At 43.4% G+C, this 27227-nt stretch overlaps 2 protein-coding genes across 6 annotated transcripts in view; both read left to right on the forward strand.

Moving 5' to 3' along the window:
* Positions 1-65: 65 nt before the first annotated feature.
* On the forward strand, positions 66-14137 carry RNF8 (ring finger protein 8). Of its 4 annotated transcripts, none has more exons than XM_086631667.1 (8): positions 66-189; positions 2781-2909; positions 4451-5188; positions 6247-6369; positions 7185-7274; positions 8401-8508; positions 9482-9686; positions 11536-14137. In XM_086631667.1, the coding sequence occupies exons 1-8, from the start codon at positions 100-102 to the stop codon at positions 11679-11681; spliced, it is 1629 nt and encodes a 542-aa protein (XP_086487793.1). In that variant the 5' UTR covers positions 66-99; the 3' UTR covers positions 11682-14137. The 4 variants fall into 4 exon arrangements, with proteins under 4 accessions (XP_086487793.1, XP_086487790.1, XP_086487792.1 ...); XM_086631664.1 differs by having other exon boundaries at positions 100-189; positions 6307-6369; XM_086631666.1 differs by lacking the exon at positions 66-189 and having other exon boundaries at positions 2805-2909; positions 6307-6369; positions 9482-9693; positions 11536-11626.
* Positions 14138-15679: 1542 nt separating this feature from the next.
* Positions 15680-27227, forward strand: part of CMTR1 (cap methyltransferase 1) — a 28509-nt gene continuing 16961 nt past the window's right edge. Inside the window, exons 1-6 of one of the 2 annotated variants that reach the window (XM_086631668.1) lie at positions 15680-15716; positions 17392-17526; positions 20917-21059; positions 23445-23603; positions 25824-25916; positions 26650-26721. In XM_086631668.1, the coding sequence (XP_086487794.1) occupies positions 17397-17526; positions 20917-21059; positions 23445-23603; positions 25824-25916; positions 26650-26721 (597 nt within the window). In that variant the 5' untranslated portion in view covers positions 15680-15716; positions 17392-17396. Of the gene's footprint in view, positions 15717-16609; positions 17527-20916; positions 21060-23444; positions 23604-25823; positions 25917-26649; positions 26722-27227 lie in introns of those variants that run through there. The other variant, XM_009990792.2, reaches the window with a different exon arrangement.

The following is a 27227-nucleotide window of genomic DNA, read 5'->3' on the forward strand; positions in this document are numbered from 1 at the left end:
GCTGCTGGGCGGCGCGCGGCCGCTACGCCGTTTCTCGCCTCTTGAGAGCACCGGTGCTGCCGCAGCGATTGCTCCTGCCTGTCGCGGCGGGCAGACGCCATGGCGGTGCGCGGGGCTTCGCGTCTGGCCTGGTGCCTCCGCCGGGTCGGGGCCAGCGGTGACTGGCTCCTGCTAGAGGCCGGCACGCAGGTGAGCCGGGCCGAGCCGGGCGGGGGTCCCCGCGGGCTCCGGCCCCTCGCGGGGGGCGGGGGGTGGCCGGCCGGCTGAGGCACGGCCCTCGGTGCCGCTCGGGGCGGGGGTCCGTTACCGGCGCCGCTTGGCCGGAGCCCTGCCGCGGCCTGCTTTTCCCTGGGCCGCGCGGGACAGGGGCGAGCGGCCGTCGGTGCGCTTTGTTCCGCAGGCTCCTTGTTCCTCAACCTGTTTCCCAGGAGGAGGAAGCCCCACCCCGTCCCGGTTAACGAGCAGCGGTTGTTAATTGCTGTTTGGAGGAGCCGGCCGTTCGCCCTGGTGCCGGCTCGGTGGGTCGCTGCCCGGCGCTCCCGCAGGTGGAGGCGGCGGGGGGGAAGCAGCGGCCAGAACCGGCGCGTTTCAGCACCGGTAGCATGCGAGGGAGCGGAGAGCGAGTCTAATTTGCCAAGTCTTCGGTTATTAACCTTTTTAAAACGATCTCGTGCTTAACTGGGAGTCGTTTGTGTGACAGTGACGTGAGCGGCGGTGGGGAGATCCTTAGTCTAATTAACAGGGTGAAGACGCTTTGGTGAGGTTAACAGTACACAAGGTGTTTTGGGTTTTTTGGCTTAAGTTATTCGGGTGAAGGCAGTCGTGTTTTAAACCTGCTTCAGTTATGTTTCCGTATGGTGCAGGAATAACCCTTTTCCAGTGACCATGCGTTCTAACTGGAAAGCCCCAATGGGTCCTCGTACTCTTTCCCTCAAACCCAGCTGGCAAACACGCGTGTTGAGGCACTGCACGAGGATTGCCGGTCTCGTGGTTGGAATCAGGCAGTTGGGTGCTGTGGGCTCGTGCTGTGCCTTATTCCTGTATGATAATGTGTTGCAAAAGGTGCCCCTCGTAACTCATTGATCAGTGCTAGGCAACTTTTTGGACAAACACGTGGTTTTGTTACTCTCACGTTATGGATCTGAAGGCAGGAGGTGTGCAGGTGTGACCCATGAAGGACTTGAGTGAATACACCCGCAAAATGTGCAGCCTGGGCTCTGTTAATTGTGCCCCTGCATCTCAGTCAAGATGTTGTGACTCTGATTGCGCAGCGCGACAGTCCTTGTCACAGGCGACAGGGGGACTGGCAGCAGACCGGCGCTGCAGGCTTGCCAGGCCAGGGGCTGGCGTGTTGGCACCAGCTGCTTTCACTGGGCATTTACATGTCAGCACCGAACTGAGGTGCGGGGGGACATGTTGCGGGCAGCAGCAGATCCCAGCAGGCGAGTGGCAATGTCTCAGCCCCTCAGTGCTCAATGAACTCGATCAAGGGGATGTCTTGTGACTGGCCTTGCCTGGTCTTGATTGTATCAAATGTAGGTGACTTAATAACAGTTAATAGTAAGAGTCTTTATCCACCTGTGTCTCTCTGCCTCTTATATATGCAGTCCAAGTTGACAGAACACTAGTATATATGAAGCATTTAAGAGGTAGGGACCCATGTGGTTAAGTTGGCTTTCATGAGCTTAGTTTGCTTCCTTGCATTTAGTTATGACATGGGAGTCTGAGTTCTTGCCTTAAACTTGGATGGGACCTGCCTAGGTAATGTGTAGCGAATGAACTTTGCTTGACGGCAGCGTCTTGTAGGCATTGGAAGGTGTGATGCAAATGAGTTGGGATTGCAGGGGAAAGGAGGGGCAGCCTTCGTCAAATCCATAAAAAACAGAGTGCGCTTTTGTAATATTCTTTATTGGATTTGACTGTGGGCTTCTGCTAAAAGGTGTTTGTCCTGCTTTTTCCGCTGTATTACACTGGATCCATGCAGCTGTCTAATTACATGATAAATTGACTGAAAACTTGTGCAGTGCACAGGTGAACAAGAGAAGTGTGTATGATTATCAGATCTCGCAAAGGAGGTAGGTAGTGGAGGGAGGGAGAGCAGAGCTGTGCTTTAAATGACAGCCTGCAATTAGATCAGATTGAATAAGATACTGTGAAATGAAACAATTAAATTATATCCCTTCTTCCAAAGATGCTTTTGGATTACTTTCACTACTGGTTATGAACTGCATGTAGCTTAGTTTCTGAGTCTTAAGATTGATGGCATGCCCTACGAAAGTATTGAATGTTTAGCGCATGTGCGTTTTTTTTCTTTTATGGCGCTTTCTGGTCTATTTTTTTCCTGCATCTTTCCTGTTTGCAGACAGTTGAACAGATGCAACTAGCAAAGGAAGAATTTAAGAAGTAATCTTGAGACCCACGAACAATCGTACTGGTTTGAAGAAATGGTGTTTAGTTAGGTAGGGGACGTGGATGGATTGAAAGTGGCTTTGAGCAGCTTTGCTGCTGACAGAGATTTCCATGAAATCAAGGCTTGTAACCTGCCTTAGAGCAATCAAATTTTCCTCAGTGGAAGAGAAAGACAATACTCATAACTTTGTACATTTGTATTTTCTATCTACTATTGAATTTAAATAAAAAAAAAAAACCATCCTGAGCTTTTTGGAAATAGCTATAAGGTGCTGATCCAAATAGATTTCTTCTGTACTTGGATTGAAACCATATAAACTGAATTTATCATGTTGTTGCTGATTGCAGTTACTAACCTACTTTATTTTTAGGTAACTATAGGCCGAGGATTAGATCTCACGTACCAGCTGGTGTCAAAGACCTGCCCCTTGATGATCTCTCGTAAACACTGTGTTTTCCAGCAAAATGCAGAAGGGCAGTGGACTGTCAAGGATAACAAGGTACAGAGACTGATTAAAGACCTTGTACTCTGACGTTCGCTGAAGAGAATGCCCTGTTTAGGCTCAAACAATGTATGGGCTGTGGTATAATATGGTATAAGTGTGATAGAAGGTCCATGGGAATGTGTCTTGTCTGTTGTGCGCTTCCAGCAGGAAGCTTCAGTCCACTGCGATTGGGATGCAAACCTTAGTGCTTTATGTAGATTTGTCTTTTGGTTTAGCGTTTTTCAGACAATTGTAGTCTTGCCAAGGGCACTTTGCAGACTGCGAACCTGTTTTGTTACTCTCTTAAAAAAAAAGTCATATGAATTTTGGCAGTATTCAAAAGGATAATGTTCTTGTACTGCTAATGAAAGGATAAACTGGTACTCCTTATTGAAGTGACACAATTGCTTTAATTGTAATCAACTACAACAAGAATCTATTGTTAGAAATAACGTGCTTCACATTATATTCAGATGAGTTTCTTCTGAAAGTCCTCCTCAGCTGATGAGAATAAAGTGTTGAGTCCTCAGCTGCATCTCACTGACTGACTTCAGTAATCTGCTTTTTATATCGTGATCTCTCCACTCTCATTCAGGCTGAAAACTAAAATCAGTAACTTGCTTTAAAACAGCACTGGTAGAACAAAAATGTTCAACATGTCATGCAGATTTGAAGGATGTTTGAGTCAACAGTGGGTTGTCAGAAGGAATGGAGTGGCTACTATTAAAATTACACTGCACTTAAACAAAACTTTGCTGCAGTACTTGTATAAACTTGAAAACTTTTGGGTTTTGCATGATTGGAAACATCTGTGGTAGATCAGCTACTAAAACTTGCTCTGTGTTTTCTCTGCTACCATTTTGTCAAGTTGTTTTATAGAATCTCTTTGAGATACATCAGTTGTTAATGATTCTGCAGTTTACCTTGAGCACAGATCAGTTTTGCTGTTTTTCAAAACTATTTCTTGAGCTAGTGTCTAATTTAAAACCCCTTTTTCTGCTTTGAACATTATCTCTAGAAGAATGTTTTCCTTCTTGTTTATATTCTCCCTATATTTATGGAGAACTGTCTCTTTTTTTTCTTCAAGCAATACAAGCTTTTCTCCTTTTTTATGTCCTAGTTTCTTCTTAAATTTCAGGTAACATTAATTGTCAAGAATAATTACTGCAATATTCTGTGTTCTTGACAATGATCTGTTGCGGAGTCTTTTCTTTTTATTGGTTAGTTCTTATTTTTGAAGCTTTTGGTCCTTTTTTTTTTTTCCCTTTTGAGTTCATTCTTTTCCTTCTGGACAAGCACATATATTAATGTTGCTCTTAGTTCTTGTATGCAAAATCTGTAATGCAGGAATAACGCATGGTAAATAATATAAGGCAATAACTGTAATAAATGGGACACTAAGCCAATAAATGGGACATTGCAAGGTTTATTTAAAGAGGTAGCTTGTTCTGATTGCAGCACTGAAGAGGCTGGATATGTTTACAGTTGCCAGAAATAACTTGCAGAGGACTCCATAACTGCATATTAAATTTTGCTGATTCTCCGTTCATTTGTAGAGTCTAAATGGAGTCTGGCTTAACAAACAGCGCCTGGATCCCTCAAAAGCCTATCCTATCGCTGAAGGAGACCGTATCCAGTTGGGAGTGCCCCTGGAAAATAAAGAGACTGCTGAATATGAGTATGAAGTAATTAAAGAGGAATGGGAGAAAATCAGACCCTTTTTAGCCCAAAGGAATGACCTGGGGAAAGCTAAGAGTTCAAGAACTAAACGTAAATTTAATTTGGAGGAATTGGAGACATCTGGATCAGAAGGCCCTTCAAACTCCAGATGCAAAAGAGACAGAGTGTCCTGTGACAATGAACCTTTGGGTAGATCATGGGAAAGGGTAGAAGACCCCAAACAGTTAACAGAGAAGATGGATGTCAAGCTGCCTTCTCCTGGACCAAGTGAGGATAGTGGTCCAGCGTATAGTAGCCCTGTGCACTCCAAGAAAGCTGTGTCTGTTTCCCATAAGGACCAGAAAGGCTCTGGTCTTTCACAGTCATGGACTGGCTTGGAAATGCTGAGGAAAACTCTAGTAGATATAATGAAGTTAAAGGTCAAAGTGCAGGAGAAGCAGACAGCAGTTCTGAATGTGAAGCAGAAGCGCAGGAAGTGTGCTCAGAAGGAGATCCTGGCAATGGAGCAGGAGCTGCAGGAGTTGCAGGACCAGCTCTGCACAGAACAAGAGCATCACCAGCAGCAGGTGGAAGAGCTGGAGAGGACGTTCTCTAAAGAGCAGCAGAAGTTAAAGGTATAATGGCAGTAATCTTTTTGGCCTGTGTCTTTTTGTTTTTATGGAATGCCTAATATAAGACACTGACACAAAATAAGATGTGGAACCATACAGTAACATGCATAATGTTTGTGTGAATTACTTCTGTTAAAATTGTCATGGAAGTATTTCAATTCCAGGCATGTGTACCAAAAGAAAGTGCAGAGACAGAAGGGATCGGGCTGCATGGGGAATTAGGAAAAAGGCAAAAAATAATTTTTAAAATTTTGTTACAAACAGGTTCATTACAGAAAGATAGTAAAGCATTTCAGTTAGTAAAAAACCCCATGTTTTTAAATAAAAAAAAAAAAACCAACAAAATCTCTGCCTGATCTCCTGTAGTTACAGAGAGGACAAGTTGAAAAGTATTCACCTTAAGTGTGAATTTCTCTCAGTATATGGCTGAATTAATGCCCAGTTAATCCATTCCCTTTCAAGCAAGAGAATTATTGTATGCCTTAATCCCTGGAAGCAGGGAGATTTTCTTTTCATACTTTCAAAAAACCCTTTCTTGCAATCTGTGTCTTCAAGAGTATGTGTATGTTGATAAGTAGCTTTTTTAGATAACAAACTGAAATCTTTTTGAGTTTGCTCAAAATCTGGTTTAAAGGAAATTAGAATTCATCTTGAACTGAGTTTCACAATTTGTTAGTTTCTTCCTTTAAAGTCTGCTGCTGAAGGCAAGATACCTGTATCAGAAGTACAGAAAGTCTGGAGTTGTGTGCTTAGGCACAGTGGGAAGTTGAGTTGGAGCTGTAGGTATGGCTGACCTTTTTGAATGTGCTCAAAGATAGAGTTGCAGCTTTTTCTCATGTTTAAGCTGTTGCTGACCTCTTGGCTTTTATGAACGTGCCAGTACCTTTAGAGCTAGAATAACGTGGAGGTGTTCCAAGTGTGTAACTGTAAATTATATATCCATTTTAACTCTTCATAGTAAATGATGGCTCCAATTTCTGTCATACACTTGTAACGCTAGAGTGGGACATCTCAGGGTTTGCTGAAAACCAGTGTTGTTTCTTTAACCATATCCTCTAAAGACAGTGTGCAAAGTAGTAATTTTCTGTCCCTTGCTTTCTTCCTCTTCCCTCACTCCCCAGGGAGTAAAGTGGCAACATGGAGAAGAGAATCTGAAGGAGCAGCTGGCCCAGGTCCTGCAAGAGGCAAGTAGTTATGAGTCTAGGTTTGGTCTAACTGTGTAACTCAGATGTTTTAATCTTTCTTAATGCTGTGGCCTCTTGGTAGAAGATGAGGACTTGCCTTAGGTGCAGATGGGATGATCTTCATCTACAGACCAAACTTCTGTCAGAAAGTGGCAGACCTCCCTTTGTTGCTATTTGCCAGCAAATATTTTGAGAATATGCACTCAGATTGAAAGCATTAAGTGGCTGCAATGATTTTTTTAATTTGAATTTGCTCCTTGGACTGGTGGGCTTTTTCATGAGGTCTGTTTGCTGGGTATCTGTTTTGGTGAAGTTGTTTTGGCAATTTTAACCAGATGAAAAGAATTTCACTCTTTGTTAGGAATGTTTTTGAAAAAGATTGCTTTTCTTAGGTTTCCTAGGCTTTTTCCAAAAGGCCTTTCCTTTTGAAAAGCTAATTGAAAACAGCTTCAGGTAACACTGCATACAGTGACAGGTTTTTGTGATCCTTATGTGTCAAATACCCCTTGATATTCAAATGTCTCAGATGCGCTCAAAATGGTGATTGTAAAACCTGACTGAAATAAGAGTAACCTGGGAGAGGGAATGAGAAGTGCAATGACACTGGGAAAGGTCATAATTTATTGGCACTACATTCCAATTTTAAGTTAAGCCTAAACTGCCTTAACATCCCAACTCATATAGACATGTGTGACTCTTTTAGGAGGAGATTAGGAGGAATTAGTATGCTGAACCTCATGATTATGGCTATGTATATTTAATAGGATAGCTTATAATGGCACTCTTATAATTTCTGGGATGGTATTGTTATGCAGCATCATGCTTTGATGGAAGAACTGAGCCGTAGTAAAAAAGACTTTGAGGAGATAATTCGAGCTAAGAATAAAGAACTGGAAGAAACCAAGGTAAGGAATAACTGAATTGTCAGTTTTATTCATAAGTGAAACGTGACGTGCTGCAGCACATGAAATGGTTTATTTAACATTTGTCTTGACTGTATTTTGCCTCCCATACTGAGAGACTCCTGTATTTTGAGGTGGCATTTGACTCTATTTTCCAGGACTAGGGAGGATACACCTTGCCCTGTTCATAAATGAATGTTGAACAGTCGTTATTAGATCTTTCTCAGTCATAAAGAAAGCCCAGAGCACCTGAACTGTGTGTTGTGCAGGAGAAGTGGGCCCATTCCACCCTTTCTTTAAAACAAAACAAAAAAAAAGTGTGTTTGAAAAGTGAAATGCTTCATTTTCAGTTAGAGTGCATTCAAGTAAAACTGCAGTGTTCCAGCAGTCCTACAACGGAGTGTAGGACTGAAACAACATGGAATTTGAATAATGAATGAGAGAAACCACATTTCTTCCTGCCCTTGACACAAGGTGATGAGTGGAAAATAGTTAAAGAGATCCTTTCTTGTGTCCTACTCATGGAAATTATCCACCTCTGGCTGTTTGCAGTATGTTTTAATATCGTCATTGCAACTCTGTTGCTGTTTCAAGTACAGCTTCAATTGGAAGGATTTCTTTGTGACAGAGCAGGTACTAGGAGCCTAATTTAACTCCAAACAAAAAATTAATTGGGCAGTTAAATGCAAGTACATGTTTTAAATTCTTGTGCTTCCTTTTTTTTTTACTATTTGAGGTATTTTGTCTGTTAAGTATGGTGCTCTTTACATCAGACATCAAAAGAACCGTTCTGTTGACTTGAGGCAAACTCATGCCAGGAAGAGTTTGAAAGGGATTCTGAAAAGATTGATCCAGCTGGTCCTTTCTTTAGGCTGGATGGAATTTTGATAACAGCTGCTGTTCTTACTTGTAAGTTCCCCACAGTGGGTGGGAATATTCTCAATACTGCCATGACTACAAAGAAGAGAGAGGTTATAGATCTGGCTAGATAATAGACACAGATTTGACATGTGGAGGCTTGCAGTTGTACGAGTTTCTACTTGCACTACCTTCCCATACGCATGCTGATACCATATTGAGTAAAGCCTTGTTCTTTGTTGATACATGACCATACGTCCTTTTCCACTAGGAGGAGAAGGAAAAGGTGAGAGCCCAAAAAGAAGAGGTGTTGAATCAGATGAATGATGTGTTGGAGAACGAGTTGCAGTGCACAATCTGTTCCGAGCACTTTATCGAGGTATGTTTAAACCAGTATGGGTTTGCCAGTAAAGAAGAGACTTGAGAAGCTTTCCCTAGTTCTGTTAAAGCAACAGCCAAGCATATTTACTTTGCTAGTTTAACAGTCCCAACAGACCCACAGTGAGTTGTGGGTAAGGGTTGGTCCAGAAATGCATTTTGTGTGCCCTAGCTCTTCTCCTGGGCGGCGAGTTCAGCTTCGGTGTCTCTACCTGCATAGAGATGAGTGCTTAATCCTAAAATGCATATAGACTTGCAGCAGTTTTGGGTGGTTTTGAACTGGTGCTCTGACCTGCTGCTGACAGCCTGCTTGAGGAAGAATTATTTTGTACTGGACCTTGCTTTAAGTTGGCTAGTGTTGGATTGCTTCAGGTTTAGATATAGGAAGAGGTTAGTAAAGGAACGGAGGTGCAGTGTTCAGCCAAGTCCTGAACCATTTACATTGTTCAGATAAACTCTTTGAGAAATAGGTCTGCCTTCATTTGATTCTAGAAGTGATAGGCTATGCCTGAAGTGTAAACTGTTATTTCTGTTTGTGTTTTGCTAGAACTTTGGTTTATTACATTCATTTCTACTACAGGAAACCTGATGTGTTAGGCTTGTTATAATGACTTAAGAGCTAGCTGAAACTTTAATTTCTCATTTCTCAGTAATTTAAGATGCTATTCTGCAGTATCTTGAGTTTTCTCATAACTTTTCCTTTTCAAATTGGAGAAACTTACAATTCACTCTTTTTGTCTGTGTTTCTGACTTGCTGTGATGTTGAATCCATTAACCAACTTGTAAAGTGGTCTGCACTCTGGCATGGGAGAGTTTTTTGTGTATAACCCTATGAAGAAAAGGGGCTTTGGGCTTTATTTCCCCCTTCCCTTATAGGAAGTGTCTATCCAATGTTTTTCCAACTTCAGTATTTTTCTCTTGACAATGCTTGTGTGAGTGTGCTCTGATAAGTATCCTTCTTTCGAATTCCACAGGCGGTCACTCTGAACTGTGCACACAGCTTCTGCTCCTACTGTATCAATGAGTGGACGAAGCGTAAAGTGGAATGCCCTATCTGCAGGCAGGAGATCAAATCAAAGACACGCTCTCTGGTGCTGGACAACTGCATTGACAGGATGGTAGAAAAACTAGATGTGGAAATGAAAGAGCATCGCCTGACCCTTATCAGAGAGCGGAAAGGTGAGAGGTGGGTGGATGTGGCATGATGAGTACTATCTCTCATTCCATCTGTTTTGTACAACTTTCTTTGGCACCTATATACTGAGGAGATGCTCAGGGAATGCAGCAGAAACAGTAGAAAATTAATTTTAAGATACGTTGTGTAACTAGCTTTACTGCACAGTAAAATAATAAAAAGTTTGGAAGACGACTTTGGTGTGAATCCCACAGTTCAGTGGGACAACTTAAACATGCTAAAGGTTACACTGTTGCAAAGAGATCACTAAATAAAAGCAAAACTATAGAATGAGCCTTGCAAAATTTACCAGGCGCCTTTTGATTGAAGTATTCACTACATCATTGCAAAAACTCAGCAGAGAAGTGCCTGATGAGAAACTTTGAATTCTCGTCTGTGTGCGAAATCTCTGAAGGGAACGTTGGTGTGTCATGTAGGTGTATGGCTGAACTGGCAGTTGCTCTGCTGCGTTAATATTTGTGAAATTAAAGCCGTCGTGGCTTAAATGCATAACCTCTTGCCTAGTTGTAGCTAAAAGACTGTGCATCGCAGTGACGGCTTTAAGTGAAACTCCAGTTTGGGGTATTCCTATTCTGCTTCCTTCTTCCAAACTCGTTTCTAGAGCACTCGACACTGGTATCTAGGTGCTGAAATGTGCAAGTCTTTTCCTGCTACCCCTTAGCAAATTTCTGTTACTGCGTTCCCTTAAGTAATTGTCTTGCTTTCCCCTCATAGAGGTGAGTGCATGATCCTTCATTTTGCAATGTGTCAAGCCTTTTACCTAATGAAAGGTGCTTTTGAAATGTTTCAGATTCTCCATCGTGATGTAGAATGACATTGCTAAGCAGTGTTAGCTCAAGCCTGAAACTATAACCTATTTAACCAACTCAGTCTGATTCCTTCAGGAAATGCTGTGCTGCTCAGGCGCTGCCCAGCTGGTGGCTTTGTGAATTGCTTTCACCTGTGCAGAACTGGCACTGCTCTTGTGTAATATGTACATCTGCAGAGTCTGCCATAGCACTATTGAAGTGTCTCATCAGGTAGCTAATGGCCATTAGATGGAGTGGAGACCATTTCTGTATGGTAAACCGGGGGTCTCCATGCTTGTCTGAGCAAAAAGAAAATAGGCTCATAGCCTACCTTGATATGCGATACATGATCTAATTACGTAAATGACTATTAGTAGGAAATCATTTAGCTTCACCATGACACTTCAGGAGGAAGGATGAATTGTTTCTGTGCAGTTGTTTTATTCAGTCATGGAAATGTCTTGATTGAGGTTAAGATAACCATGTGTCTATTTAAACATGAATCCCTAAGAAGAAACCAGCTGAAAGAGAAATAATGATGCAAGTGGCACTTAAGAAGCACAGTCAGATCTTCCCAAGAAGCCTTTCCAAGAGCCTTAGTAGAACGGGCACCAATAGGACAGCTTGTGCTCTTAAGTGTATGGAGGTTTTGATGGGGTTGTTAAGTGTCCTGAACAACCATTACTTGTTTGAGAGCTCCTTACCACGTTTTGTTCCTTCCCTCTTTCTCACTTGGCAAGGCACTGTAATAGTTAGCCACTTCCATTGCCAACTGTGTGCCATTGAAGGGATGGAGACTGTCTCCTCATCTGTGCTACCTTAACAGGAAAAGGCATATAGGAAACTTAAGAAAACAAACGAAAAACCCAATCCTTTGCTCTTTCAATGCTGAAAATTGAAAAGAAAAAGGCTTACGCCCTGCAGCTTGCAAGACCTTCTGCAAACTGACAGTGAGAGGCTATAAGTTTCCAAGAGAATTAGTAATTTAGCGTTTGTGGTTACAGTGGTCACTGCTGACTTTTGTATCTGTGTGTTTTGAATGCAGAGAAACAGAATGTGTTGGTGAAACCAGCCATGGACAATGACAGCAGTATCATCTCTTCCATCTACTCCATCTTGTCGATGAACAGTTGTGACAGTGAGGACTCTGAGGAGGATTCTTACTATAATGAAAGCTACTACATTATCTAACCGCCCTTACTGCAGACTCGTTTGCCTGTGTGCTGCCCAGAACCACCCTCGTGGTGTTTGGTTGACTACTGCTGGATAAGTGGACTGGACATCTGGAAGGAGAAACTCTATGAAGAGGCTGGAGATGAGAACTAGTAGCATTTGGAAGAAGGACCTTATTTTTAAATGAATGTACAGAAGCTTGATCTCCAAAACAAAATTGGGAATGTGAGAGAAGAAACTGCTGTTGTGCTAGATGGTTGACATACAAAACCTAGGCTTCCATGATTGCTTGTGACCTGCTTGGTGTAACATAATAGTCTGTATGCATCACTGCCCTTTCCTTAGTGAATGACATGTTTAAATGTGTACATCAGCTTCCCTTACTTCAGGCAACAGAGGGAATGGCCCAAGCTGTTTGAGAACTTGGCCACCCCCACCCACAGGCAGGAGAGGTATATCAGGAAAAAGTGCCAACGTGGGTTTTCTTCTTTAATTTCACATGGCAGCTAGAGTCTTCTCAGGCCTCCAGCAGTAAAGGTAACAAAGGGTAGGTTATGGACCCTGTCAGCCTGAAGAGCTTAAATGCATTGTAAGCTGAGCTGCTGGCCATCCGTTTGCTCTGTTGATGTTACTCATTTTCCGTTAGATAGGGATGGAGTAGATCAAATCTTCTAGAATTCCTTAGCTACTGCTCTTTTCATATATTATCTTTGGTTTGTTCCCTCTTCAGGCTTTTGCATAAAGGATTTTAGAATTGGGAAGCAGCGCATCCAGAAGTTTCTAGCAATGACTTCAGAAACACCTAGAGTTCTTCTCAGCAGCAGAGAGGAACCTCTGCCTCTTCACAGTGCTGCTGTCTGAGTTAGTGAAGTGTCCTGTTGGCAGGGTAGGTAAGCAGCATGTGTAGGCAACCACAAGGCACAGAAGGAAGCATTTAGTTTTATTGTTTACAAAACATTGCTGTTGAGCAGTGAGTTGTACTACCCTCACAGCAAATCCCTCATCCCTAAGAGACTGAGCAAGTCTTGCCTCATCCTATCATGAATTTGTCTATGAAATTCCATTTTCACTGGCATATGCTTTTGACTTAGCTGTTACATGGAAAGGACTGTTTTACACTGTGAGAAAAGGATGGGGGAAGCCCATCTCATCTGTAGTATTTCTTTGGCTATTTGTATGTACTTTCTTGTTTCTATGTTTATTTTGTTTAAGAAGGAAAATATAAATCCATTTCTGCATTAGCCTTCCCTGGTGCAACCACTGAGTTGAGTGTCTGTCTTCTGGTTGTCTTAGTCTATTTTTCCTCAAAAAAATCTATCTTATTTTAATCATGCTTCATGTTTTGATTGCTGTAAGCAGATGACTGTTTAAAAGTTATTTGAAAGACTTATGTATTCAGGATTTCATAAAAGACAACCCAACTCTTCAAGCTTGTGGCTACCCCAACAGTAATTTAGTAGATACAGTCATACCTCTTACCTTCTTCCACTAAAGAAAGATTCCATTAAAAAGGTGCATGAATGATAATGCTCTCCTAAGGAAGTAGCGCATTCTGACAGGTTGGATTGGTAGGACTTTAACAGGGGAGGTAGGTCTGATCTGTGGGACAGGTAACTTTCTTAAAATCTTGGTGTAAGGTTTCTTTTGTCAAGGAGTCATTACATCTTGAGTTTTCCTTTTTCCCTTTTAATGTTCATTTTCTATATGTGCTCTTGAAAGTTTCTTTTGTGAATAAGTGCTCTTTAGGATGTCTGAGAAGAGAGTTCCTCAAAACGCATGTGAAATAGGCTGACATCAGAACAGGCATTCCTGATGAAGAGGAGTAGGAGGGAAATACTCTGTTTACCTAGGACTTCAGATTCTTCTACTGTGTATCTCTTCCATGCCACTGCACTTAGCAAAATGAAATGAACAAAAAATATTTATTTTGTTATGTTGGTGTTTATGCATATTGCAGAGAAGTCTCATGCTTCTCCTAGTAACAGAGTAGTTCTTCAGTGTGGTTTCTGAGCGTGTCCTCATTTCACTAAGACCTTAAGTGGTATACCAAACCATTACTGCTGTTATCAAGTGTGTAAAGGTCCAAGGAGAGAGGTTAAGCAATAATACCGTTCACCTGCAAAAGCATTTAAGTGACAAAAACAGACCTCTCCTCCCAGTTACTAAGTTCCTCAGTAAAACTACTATCAGATACAGAGCTGATGACTAGGCATACAGAAGTGTCAGGCGAATTATTGAGCTTCTGGAAAAGATGTCCACGTTTCTAATACTGTGCTCTCCTTTGGTCTAAGGCCTGGATACTTTTTTTCTACTTCATTGGACATCTGAATGTCTTCTTGGAGATGTCATGCCATGAACTGCTGTGTCTTGGGATGGCATCAAGCACTTCTAGTATCACATCCAGGATTTAGGTTATAACTCTGAGCTAGTCACAGTTGATGCACAGCAGCCTTGATGCAGGTTTAAGACTTGCTGCTTTCTGTTGGAAGACAGCTATCATGTAATGTGATACAAACACTTCCGAAACAATATCTTGTTTATCAACATCAGCAGGAATAGCTGGGAAGGAGTGCTAATGGATTGCAGAACGGGACCATCAGAGAGGGATGGTGTGCTGTTTAACTCCTGCAGATCTATAGATTCTAAGGTCATTCTGACAATTGCGTTTCTCTTGCACATGTAATTACCACGTTAGTGCTTGGCGGGCCTTAGCAACAACTGTTACTTTGTCATTGCAACTTTACAAAACATGTAATGGGCAGTTTAATAATCCAGCTGTGCCTGCCCTCCCCTATTCAAATGTTTTTTTTGCAAAGATATGCTCTGACTAGTCAATGTTTTGCTTCCTGCTCCTAGTCCTCCTTCCAGTCTCTTTTGTCATAACTTCACATATTTAGATGCATACCTCACAGCAGCTAGATAATCCTAAACTACACTTGCCAAATAGTATACTCCTGTCCCTTGGTGCTACCGTGTTGGGTGCAGTTTTTAAGTCTGAGCATTCATGCCTGTGTACTGAGCTCTGTGCCCCTGGGTTTCAAGCTTGATGCGAAGTACAAGACAGCTCAATTGGTGTTTGAAATCCTCATGACAAATAATCTATAGATATGTATTTGGCTTTTATTGTGTCGAAAGCTTTATCATCACTGGCTTTACAAAACCTGTTCTGGCTCTGCTCAAGTAACGGACCTGTAGTTAGTTAATGGTGAAGTGCCTGGTGAGGAGCAGCAGGCTATAGGCTTTCCTGTAAGCAGACAGTTTCTTTGGAAACCTGTGCCGCCTCTAGGAGTAATGACATTTCCAGCCCGCAGGGCGGGCCCTGCAGCGGCCCCGAGCGGAGCGGGGATCGGGGTGTCTTGCCTGCGGTCACCGCCGGGGTGGGGGTGCTGTTAAGTAGATCTCCTTCAGAAGCATGAAAAAAAAAAGGGTTTTTTTTCCGAGTGCCATTTTTAAGGCAGTGGTTGAGTTATCTGTGCCCTAAGACGCTTTATATACAGCTGTATATACTACATATTTACAAAAATTCTATGTATATCATATAATTTTCATATATTTTCACCCCTGTGCACCCTTACCTCACCTCCGTCGGGAAGGACCGAGGCCTCCGGCTACCTGCTTCCTTAGAGAGCCGAGCCCTGCCCGTGGCCCGCACCCCGCCCTGCTCGCAGCAGCCAGGGCAGAGCGGGATGGCCAGGCCCTGAGGCGGGAGGGGGCGACCTGGTCCGCCGCCATGCCGCCGCGGCGCCCGCGTTGCTTAGCGACCCCAGGGGGCTTTGTGGCGGGCCCACTTCCGGATCGGGGCTGGCCGCAGCGCGCCTGCGGGAAGGGGCCGCTCGATGCCGGCGCTGGCGGTGCGTCATTGTAGCGCGCCGGCGCGCTCGGGAGGACCGCGGGAGGGGGCGGGGCGGGGGCGGCGACGCCTCCGAGCGGGGAAACGAAACCGGCGGTGGGAGCGCAGGAGCGGGCCCACTTCCCTCCGCGCTCCGCTGGGCCCGCGGGAGACGGAGCCGGCCCGAGCGACCCGCCAGCCCCCGCTCCGCCCCCTCCTTTTCCGTGAGTGCCGCCCGGTCCGGCGGAGCGGTGTCCGCGGGTCCCGGCGTGCGTCTGTGGGTCAGCGCGGGGCGCGGTCCCCGGTAGCTCCCGCCGGCTCCCTGCCCTCGGCCTACGGGGCGTCCGCGGCTCGGCCCGCCGCCGGCTGGCGTGGCCGCTCGTACCGGGGGGCCGCGGGGCCCCGGGCGCGACGCGAGCGAGCGAGCGGCGGGCTGAGGAGCGGCCCTCCGGCTGCCGGTCCCGCCGGCCAGGGCCGTGCCCGCAAAGCGCTGGCGGGGCGATGGGCGCGGTGCTGCGGAGCGCAGCCGCAGGTTCCCTGGGGGTGGCGGGGTTGTGCTCCGGAGGGGCTTTCCCTCACCGCCGCCCGGCTCCCGAGGGGCGCGGTGCCGCTTAATTCGCAGCTAATTTGGCGTAATTTGACGTCTCGCAGGAAAGGAGGTGCGCCAAGGGACCGTTAGGAGGGTGGAGATCTTAAGAGGGAGCTGGCAGCGGTGAGCTGACAGTGTGTTAGCCTCGTAAGAGAGCGTCTCACCAGAGACAATTGCTCTCAAATTGATAGAGATAAGCAAGAAAGGGAAAAAAAAAAACCCACCACCAAAAAACCCCTTAAACCTAAATTGATACACGAGCAGATAAATGAGTTGGCTGTAAGGGAACCTCTGGTGGAAGGGAAAAAGATGTCTTAGCCATAGCGCAGTGAGGTTGTGGGATGATTTTTGCAGTCGGAGTAGTGGGGATGGATAAAGGAATTGATCTTGAGCTGCCCTGCATGTGTTCGTGGAAATAAGTTTGAGGACAGAAGGTTAAAATGAGTGACCTGGGTCGTCTTTTCTAGCCCAGCATTACTATGTAAAATAATAAACACCAGTATTTTTTATTGCTTTTCATTAGTAGGAGGGAGGTTTAGCTGGTGCTCTAGGCACCTGTGCCTTTTAATTTTCACCTGCCTTCCTCTTCCTTGGTTCTTGTCCTTTGCAGGATTTCCTAGCGAGCTTGTATAAACTCTGTCTAAAGTTTTAGCACTTTCTCTGGGCTTATGCAAAGTTTATCAGCCACATCCAGAAGCTTGATATCTTGCCAGTGATTCCTGGTGAAAAACACAAACACCCCGCAGCTTGAGCACACACGTTTAATAAAGTTCTGCTATAGAAGTCATGTAGTAAAGCTCTTTTATTAATTAATGTTTGCAGAGGTGAGGTCAGAGGTGCTCCGAGTCTCTTGTGAGGAATTGGTTTCACCTTGTATATTCTACATTAGGTTGATCTTATTTCCTTAGTTTTTGGATGTGTTTGAATAAAATGAATCTTTGATTCAGTAGTAGTAATCAACTGTCATATACTTAAGTTATCTAAGTGCTGATGTCTGGATTGTCCTCGTCTACTAGCATTTAAGGTTAAGTAGGTTGTAGAAATGATTTGAAATTCATAAAATCAATAATAACAAAGCTTCTGGATAGATTTCATGTTTGTTTAGTTAGACTAGCTATTAAAAAAGGTAGGTTCAAAAGAAGCCAATGCTTTTACCTAGAGCGAACTTAAGTTGAGAATCATAATTTTATGAGCTATTTGGTATTATCTGTGTTGCCATGCTGCTGGTATGAGTTGTGTGCCTTACGCTTCAGCATGCCGGAGAAAGTTAATTGGCTTAATGTTTGCCAAGTGTGATCATCTTCTTTCAGCAAAAATGAAGAGAAGGACAGAACCGGAATTTAGCAGCCCCCAAAAGAAGCAGAAGAAGAGGATAGAAGACTTGGGATTAACCCTCAGTTCTACTTCAGATGATGAAACTCAATTTAGTAATCATACTACTCAAGGTACGGTTGGAGATATGGTGTATGCTGCTGCAGGGAATCTAAATAATAACTAGGAATTGAATCCATGTCTCCTAAATCCTAACTGATAGCCTGAACTTCAAGGGCATACTCTCTCTTTAGGAGGAAAACTGCATTATTTCTGTTCAAAAACTTGGATGGGTATGAATTTTTTAAAGCTTTTTAAAAAACCTTATGTAAGCAATTTGGTCTGGGAATTGTATGATTTCAGACATAGAAAATAAGATCTGAGGTAGATGAGAAGTGCATGGTCCAGAGCTGTAAAGATTCTCCTAATATATGAGCAGTATTAGTCTTTTTAGTCTCAGCAGTTGTTTCTGTTCTAAAAACTTTCAGTAGTGAGGAGTTGTGTGTAATATGCAGTGAAAAAACCCCATCATAATCCCTTGTTGTTTTTTAAAAAAATAAAATCAGTAGTATTATCATGTATTTTGTAGATGGGAAAAATTGAAGTGAATACAAAAAGTGGGTTGGTTTGGACTCCTGCATTGTAGCATCATCTCTTTTGCTGGCTCAGTGTGGCTTTTGGGGGGAGGAGGGAATTGTGAGAGCTCACAGGTGTTTGGTTTCAGAAAGAAAAACGGTTTCAGAGTGAACTAAATTATTTGCCTACTTTTTTGCAAGTTGGAATGTGCTTTCTCACCTGGAGCTTGGGTGTACCAAAGATGAGACGAGTGCCCTGCACAATTGGGTGTCCCTGTTGTGAGGTGCTTTAAACTCTCCCAGGATGGTACTTCAGGTTGCCTCACTCTCATGCCTGCTACTTCTGAGTCTTGGGATTTCCCGTGGTCATAAAGTGTTAGTGAGAAAGGGCCTGAAGACATAAAGAAACCATCATGTGGAAGTGGAAGAGGATGTGTATGGAAGCTGAGAGGGTGAGTTTAGGAGTAGTGGTAGTGTTAGGGTGTGGTGTGTGTGTACCTGTCTGGCAAGGCTGGAGGTGAGTGAGGAGGTGAGAGGTGCAGGGCGTGAGAGCTGGGGTAGGGAATGCTGTGGTGCACTCAGAGCTGAGGTAAAAAATTAAACCAAATATTTTTAATGCCCCCCCCCCCCCCTTTTGATTGTTGAATTCACATATGGGTGAAAATAGGCTGTGAGTCTTGTTGTTTAAGGATCAGGTTGATAAAATTAAAGGACAACATTTTTGGATAGGGTTAATTGTTTAGTAGTCTGTTACACCTGTTGTGGTTTCTGATGGAAGAAAGAAGGTTAGGGAGAGGAGTGATTTGAGATCTGATTTCAGCTGAGCACGGCCTAGCAAACTTTGAAAGCAAGAAGAGTTGTGAAGGGATTTTTTTTTGAAGTTTATGTAGTGGGTGTTGTGTTTGAGGCACATCATGAGACTCTGAAAGTAAGACACAGCTCAAAAGCAGGCAGCAAAGTTAGTTGAAGCTGTGTATTGGAGAAGCAGAAAGCAGTAACTGTCCCTAAAGCAAAATCCTTTGTGATCCTGTTCATACCCAAGAACTTTGTGAAGGAAAGAGAAATGTGGCTTGTGTGACAGATGTTTGAAAGCCAAGAGGATATATAGTATTGGAACTACAAGTTAAATCATAGCCTTCCTTCACTCGAGCTGGAAGCCTCGCAGGTTGATGCTGTAAAATTCTAGCCTAGTAGTTATGTGGGACGTAAGTCCTGAATATTAAACGCTGATAGTTCAACAACAAAGATTGAGCACATGTTGAAAGGGTTTTAACTGCAGTTGTATGTTTCACTATAGTGTCTTTAATTTTCACTTCACTTTCTTGTAATGGCCGTTCTTTATTAATTTTCCTGTTGTTTCCTGTTCACTGATTCTCAATTTTCTATAACAGGAAAATACAGAGATTTGTGAGTTGCAAGAGAAATAATCTGAGTTCTTTTCTTATATCAGAAAAACTTAAGGGAAGTTCAGTCCTTCTTTCTAGGTAATTATAACTTTTTAACACTTCTGTGGAGCTAAATAATTCCTTTTTGAGTGATAAACAGAAAAAGATTAACTCTGCTAACAACAATTTTCTGCATTATCTCAGGGCAACTTATGTAGTTCAACTTTTCCTAGTTGTACAAAGTAGCACAGAACGATTTCTAGCCTTTGGCAAACAAGGGAGGCTCGAGAGGCAGCGGTGGGATGAAGAGCGTGGCTGTGCTTGCTGTGGATTGCTGCTCCGGTAGTCTTTGTGGCCCACCCCACAGCATTAACTTTAGCATGAGTGATGTAGTGCTAGGCAAATTTCGGGAAGGAAGTTTATGCCATTTCTTCATCCTCGTTGTGATATTACCACAGGAGAAGAGGAAGGACTGGGTGGGTTGTAGGGCATCCCTCGCTACCCACCTGGTGCGGAGCAGGCCGTGAAACAAATGATATGATGACCACGATTGCTGCCCAGGTCCCAGTTACATCCAACCCAAAGCAAATAGGTTTGGACATCTCACAGCTGTACAGCAGCAGTGAGGACTACACAGCTCATACAGGTCTAGGTTCTTCCTAAGTAGATCTCAGGGTGGAACTGCATAGACAGAGCTTCATTGTTTGGTGCCCATGAAGGCTCTGCTGCACCAGTTTCCGTGAAAAAAGTTTATTTTGAGTGCCTGCTGTGTGTGGTGGTACTTATTACCTTGATTGGACTGTTGACTTGATTAACTTCTTCCTCAAACTTTCATCTCTGTCAGGGTGTTTTTAAACTAGATTGCTGTCTTCTGATGTTGTCTTTCACTTGGGTTTGTATGCGCCAGTAAACTCTAGAGGTGAAAAACTGTCTCGTTTGCTGTAGTGAGCTTGTGGATCCTCACTACTGAGGTGGGTAGTGGAGTCAAACTAGAGTTTACTATGGGTGCTAAGGGATTCAACTCTCTCTTCTTTCTGCAGTGTTGGCCATTTGGTGGATGCTTGTGTGCTTGATGTTGGTTAGGATAAGGTTGTGTTTACACCTGTAGTTCGGCAGGAAACTGAGGAAAATCCAATATGTTTTATTAAGGTGTCAGTAGTCGTTATTCTTGGGAGAGAATCTCTGTGGACTTTCTCAGCACCTCAGGATCATTGCAAAGGTCAGGCACACCACAGTGTACTATTGTGGTCAAGCTGTGGCCTCCTCTGCTGCTGTAATGGGGTTTGCCTGGCCCTTCCTTTGCCTGGCCTGGGATCCATTGGCTCAGAGAGGTTGTGTACATCCAGAGAGAAAGGGGCAGATAACCAGGTGTTAGTTCCATGGGTTATTTTATATTACACCTGCGTGCTTTCTGTGGCCTATTTGAGATACTGAAGTGTCCTCTCTCTATATATGTTAAGAGGATTTAATGAGTCACACTATGTAGTTCTTAATGTGATGTCTGAGGTGTCTTTCTTCCGTTTTATTTTCATACTCACTTTTCTCACTTATTTGTTGTTTTCAGAGTCTTCCAGTAGCAGCAGTGGGTCTGACAGCGAGAGCGATGAAAAAAGACCAGTCTTCAACGATGAGTTCAAACAAGACTCTCTTGTGGAGGGTACTTCATCTCGTTACTCAATGTATAACAGTGTCTCCCAAAAACTCATGGTAGGTCAAAATAGTTTTGGACCAAACTATTAAGACCTGATGAGTGCAAAGTGGAAAGACCAGTGTGTTTTAAGAGATTTTGGTTCTAATTCTGATCCTCCTTGTAGCAGGGTTCCCTGCTTCTTTGAGCCAATTACTGAGTAACTGGGGGAAGCTGAGAAAGCTTGGTTGAAGGGAATCTGTTAAAGAAAGTTGATTCACATTCAAGGCCTAGGAGCAGGGAGGTGAATGTGAGGGGAAGGATCTCTGGGTCAGGCATCTTGCTGAGCTTGAAAAGAGAGTCCTACCGTATGTTTTTTTGCAATGCTTGAGTTAAATGCCTTGTAAGTAAGGCCTTAACATATTCTATGAGTGACATTAATTTGTTTGGTCTTGGAGCCTGGCTGGCATACCCTTGAAGAATTATTACCTTAATTATTAAAGTATTTATTTTTCTTTCAAGCAGTGTTGCTCCACTTTACGTAGGGCCAGAAATTTCTGGGAAAGGCAGGGAGTTGTGAACACCAGCAACCGTGACAACTAAACTTTGAAGTTGATTGCCAGCCCCTTGATTGCACAGTGTTAGTGTAGGGCAGAAAGTACTTTTAGGAAGTTCTAATAAAATGGTTGACTGTCTCTGTCTCATGGTAGTCCCAAATTCAACAACTTGTTCCTGACTTCAAAAGCAATAGTAGGCTGTAGAGAAGAGGAGTCTTTTTTGGTGCATACATCAGGAAGTAAGTGTAGCAACAAACTTCATGGCTGTGTTATTGTGAGTATCTCATAATCCTGAAACAATTTCCAGTCTTGATAACAGAGAAACGACAATGTTGTTGCCCAGGACAGCACAGATGATGAGATGTGTAGTTGGGTCTTACTCAAAATGTGACAGGAAGTTTTAAGATTCAATGAGGGACCAAACACGCGTCTCGTTTTGTCCTCTGCTGGTGCTGTACTTGCAGGAGCAGGGATCAGCAATCTTTCCATGGTGGTAGGCCAGCTTATATCTGCCTTTGCCAAGTTAGAAGTTCAGTCTTCTGCTAGAAGCTGGGAAGTTCTAGCTGCTACTAGGAGTGGGAACAGTGGAGATACTGCCTCTCAGGGAGGAGGAATGCTGCTGACCAGCAGGATCATACCTTTACATGAAAAAAGAACTTTCAGCTCTTGCCAAATTCAAAACTCAATGGGATCCAGACGCTGATAGTTGCTGATTGTGCTTTTGTAGATAAATCCTGCTGCTGATCATTCAGAATCTGTCCACGTGCATTTTTGGTACCGGGCTGCAGTTTGCTGATTGTAGCACAAGACTGTCTTTCACTTGGAGAGTTCTCTCCTGAGCCAGTTAGATGTGTGTTTTCAGTTGTCACAATATAGGAGCTTTTACAGCTGTATGGGGGAGGCTTTTGTTTGTAAGGCCTCATAAATTTGAATATAAAGATTGATGTGAAATCTGGTTGAATGATTTGTTAGCATTAGGTAAATAAAAGGAAAATAGTCCTTGATTACTAGGTGTTCAAAATTCTGTACTCAGAAAAGCGGTGTATAGGAGGCTCGGTGGCTGTCCGAGTTGGTGTACGTATTTCAAGGTCTGATTCAGAGCCAGGTAGCAAAGGCAATGGAAAACCAACGTGCACCTTTGTATAAAACCTGTCAGATGTTCGTCTGTTGTGGGTCATGCAGATTGGTAAGAAACAATGTTTTTGTTGCCTCTCACAGGCAGGAATATATGGATAAGGTTCATTCAAAATGAAGCTGAATTCTTAAGTCTTTTATTTACTTATTATCTTGTAGACGCATACTGGAGGGAGTGAAATTGACTGCATTCATACTTTTTGTTGTTGTTCTCTTGTTGCTAAAATTTATGAAGAGAAAAGCCTGAAAAAAGTAGCAGTTAATGAACATATTTCTTTTAACCTAAGAGATGGGAACGTGTTTCAGGAGCAGTGTGTCTTGCCTCCTCTGAGCTTTAGGTGAGGTTTTAACTGATGCTCGAAATGTATGTGAGTGCATGTTCACAACAAAGAATATTGTCGCAACATGAATTTTTTCCTGTGCCAGCATCTTTTGTTTTATGAACCTTCCACGCTTACTGAACGCTGTGATGAATGGCTCCGGGCTCCTCGCTACTTCTCCCTTTGAGCAGGCTGTTCCTGCATTACTGAACCTTTTGTAATTCACTGTCATCTCAAACATCATTCTTCAGATCCGTTGTTTTTTTTTGTGTCCTGCCTCAGTGAAGTGAACTCAGTATGAAGTCCTGAAAGCCACAACTGAGATTAAAAATGCTTGATGCCTTCAAGTCACTTCAGGGTGATGGGTCGTTTTCCCTGCTAGTCTTTGACCCCAGTAGTAGTACATAAACTTAAGTCCACTTGCCTCAGTGTGCTCCCTTTGCGTTCTTTATAGGCCAAGATGGGCTTCCGGGAAGGAGAAGGTCTGGGAAAATATGGCCAAGGCAGGAAGGATATTGTTGAGGCCTCCAATCAGAAGGGAAGGAGAGGCTTTGGGCTAACCCTCAAAGGATTTGATGGGGAGCTCAATATTGATTGGCAGGATGAGCCAGAGGTAAGTACTTGCCATTTTTAATCCCTTTTCTGTTGTGTTCAGGATTTGCCCTCTGGGAATGATGTTTAGTGTTGTTGGATACAACTGCCTACCATTAAGTGGCTCTGCTGGGTAGACCCAGGCCTTAATTTGTCCCAGAACAGCATGGCAAAACTTGTTTTCTCTCACATGTATTAATCTTCTGGCATGAAATTAGTTTCAGATGGATTGTAGCTGTGGTGTGTAGGATTTGTTTCTGAGTTTGCAGCAGTGAATGCGATTGCAAGTTGTTATCAAGCTTTTTTGGGTTTACCATTTTTATTTTGTATATAATTTTTCATGTCTGTATGGGTGACTTTTTTTTTTTAAAAGCAATTTCTAGATGAGTTTAATAGTCCCAAATAAAATGCTCAGATGTTCTATTCCTGTCTCATATCAGACTCTTCAACAGGGAATAACACTGGGAAATAGAAATAGATGTCGTCAGGAAAGCAAAGCCCAGTTTTCATATTATTTGGTGCGAAATAGCTGTTCTATGTTTGTATTTAAAAAAAACCAACAAACCACAACACTGCATCCTAGGGATCTGGCTACTGAAGAGTAAGCCAGAAGGTCCCAGCCATTGTGAGTCAAGGGCAGCAGCGCTTGTCAAGTCATGTATGATTCATGTTATAGTACTTTGCTCTCCAGTCTTTGAATTGTTTTCAGCAGTTGAAAATAGTATCAGAGGTTATTCCTTGAGAGCCAGGAATCTCAGACCTGTTCTGTAGGCTCATTGGTTTAGGTCTTATTCTCCAGTGTGTTTCTATAGCTCACAGCAGTTAAGTCTTGTGTGTGATTAACCTTTGTGGGTATTACTACTATAATAAATAAAAGAAGGTTAGCAGATCTTAGCAGCCTCTCTTTGTGGGAGAGTTGCATCATTTTGATCTTAACTGCTAAAACAGTTCCTTTCCAAGATTATAAAAATTGTTTGAAACCTGAATTAAGCTATGGAATGAGGGAGCCTTTCAGAAAGAATCGTAGAATCATAGAATAGTTTGGATTGGAAGGGACCTTAGAGATCATCTAGTTCCAACATCCCTGCCATGGGTAGGGACACCTTCCCCTAGATCAGGTTGCTCAAAGCCTCATCCAACCTGGCCTTGAACATGTCCAGGGATGGGCCATCCACAACTTCTCTGGGCAACCTCTTCCAGTGCCTCACCACCCTCAGAGCGAAGAATTTCTTCCTCGGATCTAATAAAAATCTCCCCTTTCAGTTTAAAGCCATTGCCCCTTGCCCTATCACTACACGCCCTTGTGGAAAGTCCCTCTCCAGCTTTCTTGTAGGCCCCCTTTAAGTACTGGAAGGCTGCTAGAAGGTCTTCCCGGAGCCTTCCCTTCTCCAGGCTGAACAATCCCAACTGTCTCAGCCTGTCTTCATAGGAGAGGTGCTCCAGCCCTCGGATCATCTTTGTGGCCCTCCTCTGGACCCACTCCAACAGCTCCATGTCCTTGTTATGCTGGGGACTCAAGAGCTGAAGGCAATGTTCCAGGTAGGGTCTCATGAGAGCAGAGGAGAGGGGCAGAATCACCTCCCTCAACCTGCTGGCCACACTTCTTTGGATGCAGCCTAGGACACGGTTGGCTTTCTGGGCTGCCAGCGCACATTGCCAGCTCATGTTGAGCTTCTCATCCACCAGCACTCCCAAGTCCTTCTCCTCAGGGCTGCTCTCAATCCATTCTCCGCCCAGCCTGTACTTGTGCTTGGGATTGCCCCGACCCATGTGCAGGACCTTGCACTTGGTCTTGTTAAACTTCATGAGGTTTGCACAGGCCCACTCTCAAGCTTGTCAAGGTCTGGAACTGGGAGAAAGGTCGTGTAAATCACCATCAGGAAGTGTGACTTTTTGGCAACTGTCTCTTTTGCAGTGTCTCTAAAATGTACCTTGAGAGTACTAGGCTTCTGCTTTGTCGTGATTATTTATCAGACTCTAATGAGAACAAAGTGGTGTGGGTTTTTTTGTGTTGGAGTTGTTTTTTGTTTTGTTTTCGCTTTTCTTTTTTCCTTTTTTAAAAATTTCAAATCCAAACAAATAAGACGTGTTAGACTAGGAGAAAAAAAACTCTGTGGTTGGCCCTAAAGTCATTGCATAACCCCTTATGCTAGGGTTGGGAGGCAAACTTTTGGGGAGCAATTACTTGTTATATTTTGCTAGTAAAAACATCTTTGGCTCTTCCTATGTCTTATGTTTGCAGCCCAGTGCCTACGAGGAAGTGGATTGGTGCCTTGAGTGTACCACGGAAATCCCTGATGCCCAGGAGCTGAAGGAGTGGATGACTGTGGGGAAGGTAATTTTTTAGATCTCAGCACTTACCAGCCTAAAATGATGCAGGAATACTCGGCCTGAAACAATTGCCTGGTCAAAGAGTTACAGAATAACCGAGGCTGGAGGGAACCTCTGGAGATTGCTAGTGCAGCTTTCTGCTTAAGGCAGATCTAACTAGATCAGGTTGCTCAAGGCCTTGTTTGATTGAATTTTGAGTATCTCCAAGGATGGAGATGTCACAACCTGCTCAGGCACCTGTTTCAGTGTTTTATAACCCAGTTGTCAAAAGAAAATTTCCATATGGCTCATTGGCATTTTTGTGTTTCAGCTTGTGTCCGTTGTTTCTTGTCCTGTCGCTCTCCACCTCTAAGAGTCTAGATCAATCTTCTCTATTTCCTGCCATTAGGTACTTGTAGACAGCAATAGAATCTCCCTTTCTCTATTCTGGACAAATGGTTCTTTCAGTCTTTCCTCATACACCAGATGCTTCTGCACTCTTGTCATCTCGGTGGCCCTTTTGCTGGGCTGACTCCAGTATGTCTTGTGCTGGGGAATGCCAAACTGGATGCAGTATTCCACTTGTGATCTCAAGACGCCTAACAGGGCAGAATAATTCCTCAGCCTGCTGGTTATGCTTTTTGCTGATACAGCTAGTATGTGGTTGGCAGCCTTCTTCCATTACTGGGGCACGTTACATTCTGAAATCGCTGATACCATGTTTGCTCATTGTTATCTGTGTTCTTGTCCTGCTCCAGAGGAAGATGGTGATTGAAGATGAAACAGAGTTCTGTAGTGAAGAGCTTTTACGTAATGTCCTGCAGTGCAAGGTGAGTCTCCTTCTTTAAAGAGGAACTGAAGTTTTGGGGAAGCAAGTGAAATAAATAATTGAAGAGGATTAAGTAGTTTATTAACGTGATTGACAAGAGCTCAGAATGTCCCCTTTCACCTCCATGCCACTGATATGACCTAGCATCCTGGTTGTTACTGTCTCAGTAACCTGTTTTGCACTTCAGCCTTCAAAGAGTTGAATGAAAACAATCTCTCTGAAAGACTGAAAGACTTGAATGAGCTAAGGAAATAAGTTCCTTTTTCTTTTCTTGTGCCTCCTAGATTTTATCATGTGCTTGTACATTGCAGTAGGGTGTGAGTGTGTGTATGTGTAAGAGAAATACCTTAGGCTGGGACTGCTTTTAAGGTGGCTAACCACAATATCAGGCTCTGGAGCTATTGGTACAGAATTCTTCAGTGTCACTAAATTTGCTTAAGAACTGAAGTGGCTTAGAAGAAGAGTGAATATCATTGTGTGACATAAAAACTTTCTGTATTGGTGAAC

The sequence above is a fragment of the Tauraco erythrolophus genome, chromosome 2, assembly GCF_009769465.1.
Source record: "Tauraco erythrolophus isolate bTauEry1 chromosome 2, bTauEry1.pri, whole genome shotgun sequence".
Classification (NCBI taxonomy): domain Eukaryota; kingdom Metazoa; phylum Chordata; class Aves; order Musophagiformes; family Musophagidae; genus Tauraco; species Tauraco erythrolophus.

Coding starts and splice junctions, on each gene's coding strand:
- RNF8 (XM_086631667.1), top strand. CDS start 100: ATGGCGGTGCGCGGGGCTTCGCGTCTGGCCTGGTGCCTCCGCCGGGTC. Junction 5,189..6,246: donor AAGAGCAGCAGAAGTTAAAG/GTATAATGGCAG, acceptor TATCCTCTAAAG/ACAGTGTGCAAAGTAGTAAT. Junction 9,687..11,535: donor CCTTATCAGAGAGCGGAAAG/GTGAGAGGTGGG, acceptor TTTTGAATGCAG/AGAAACAGAATGTGTTGGTG.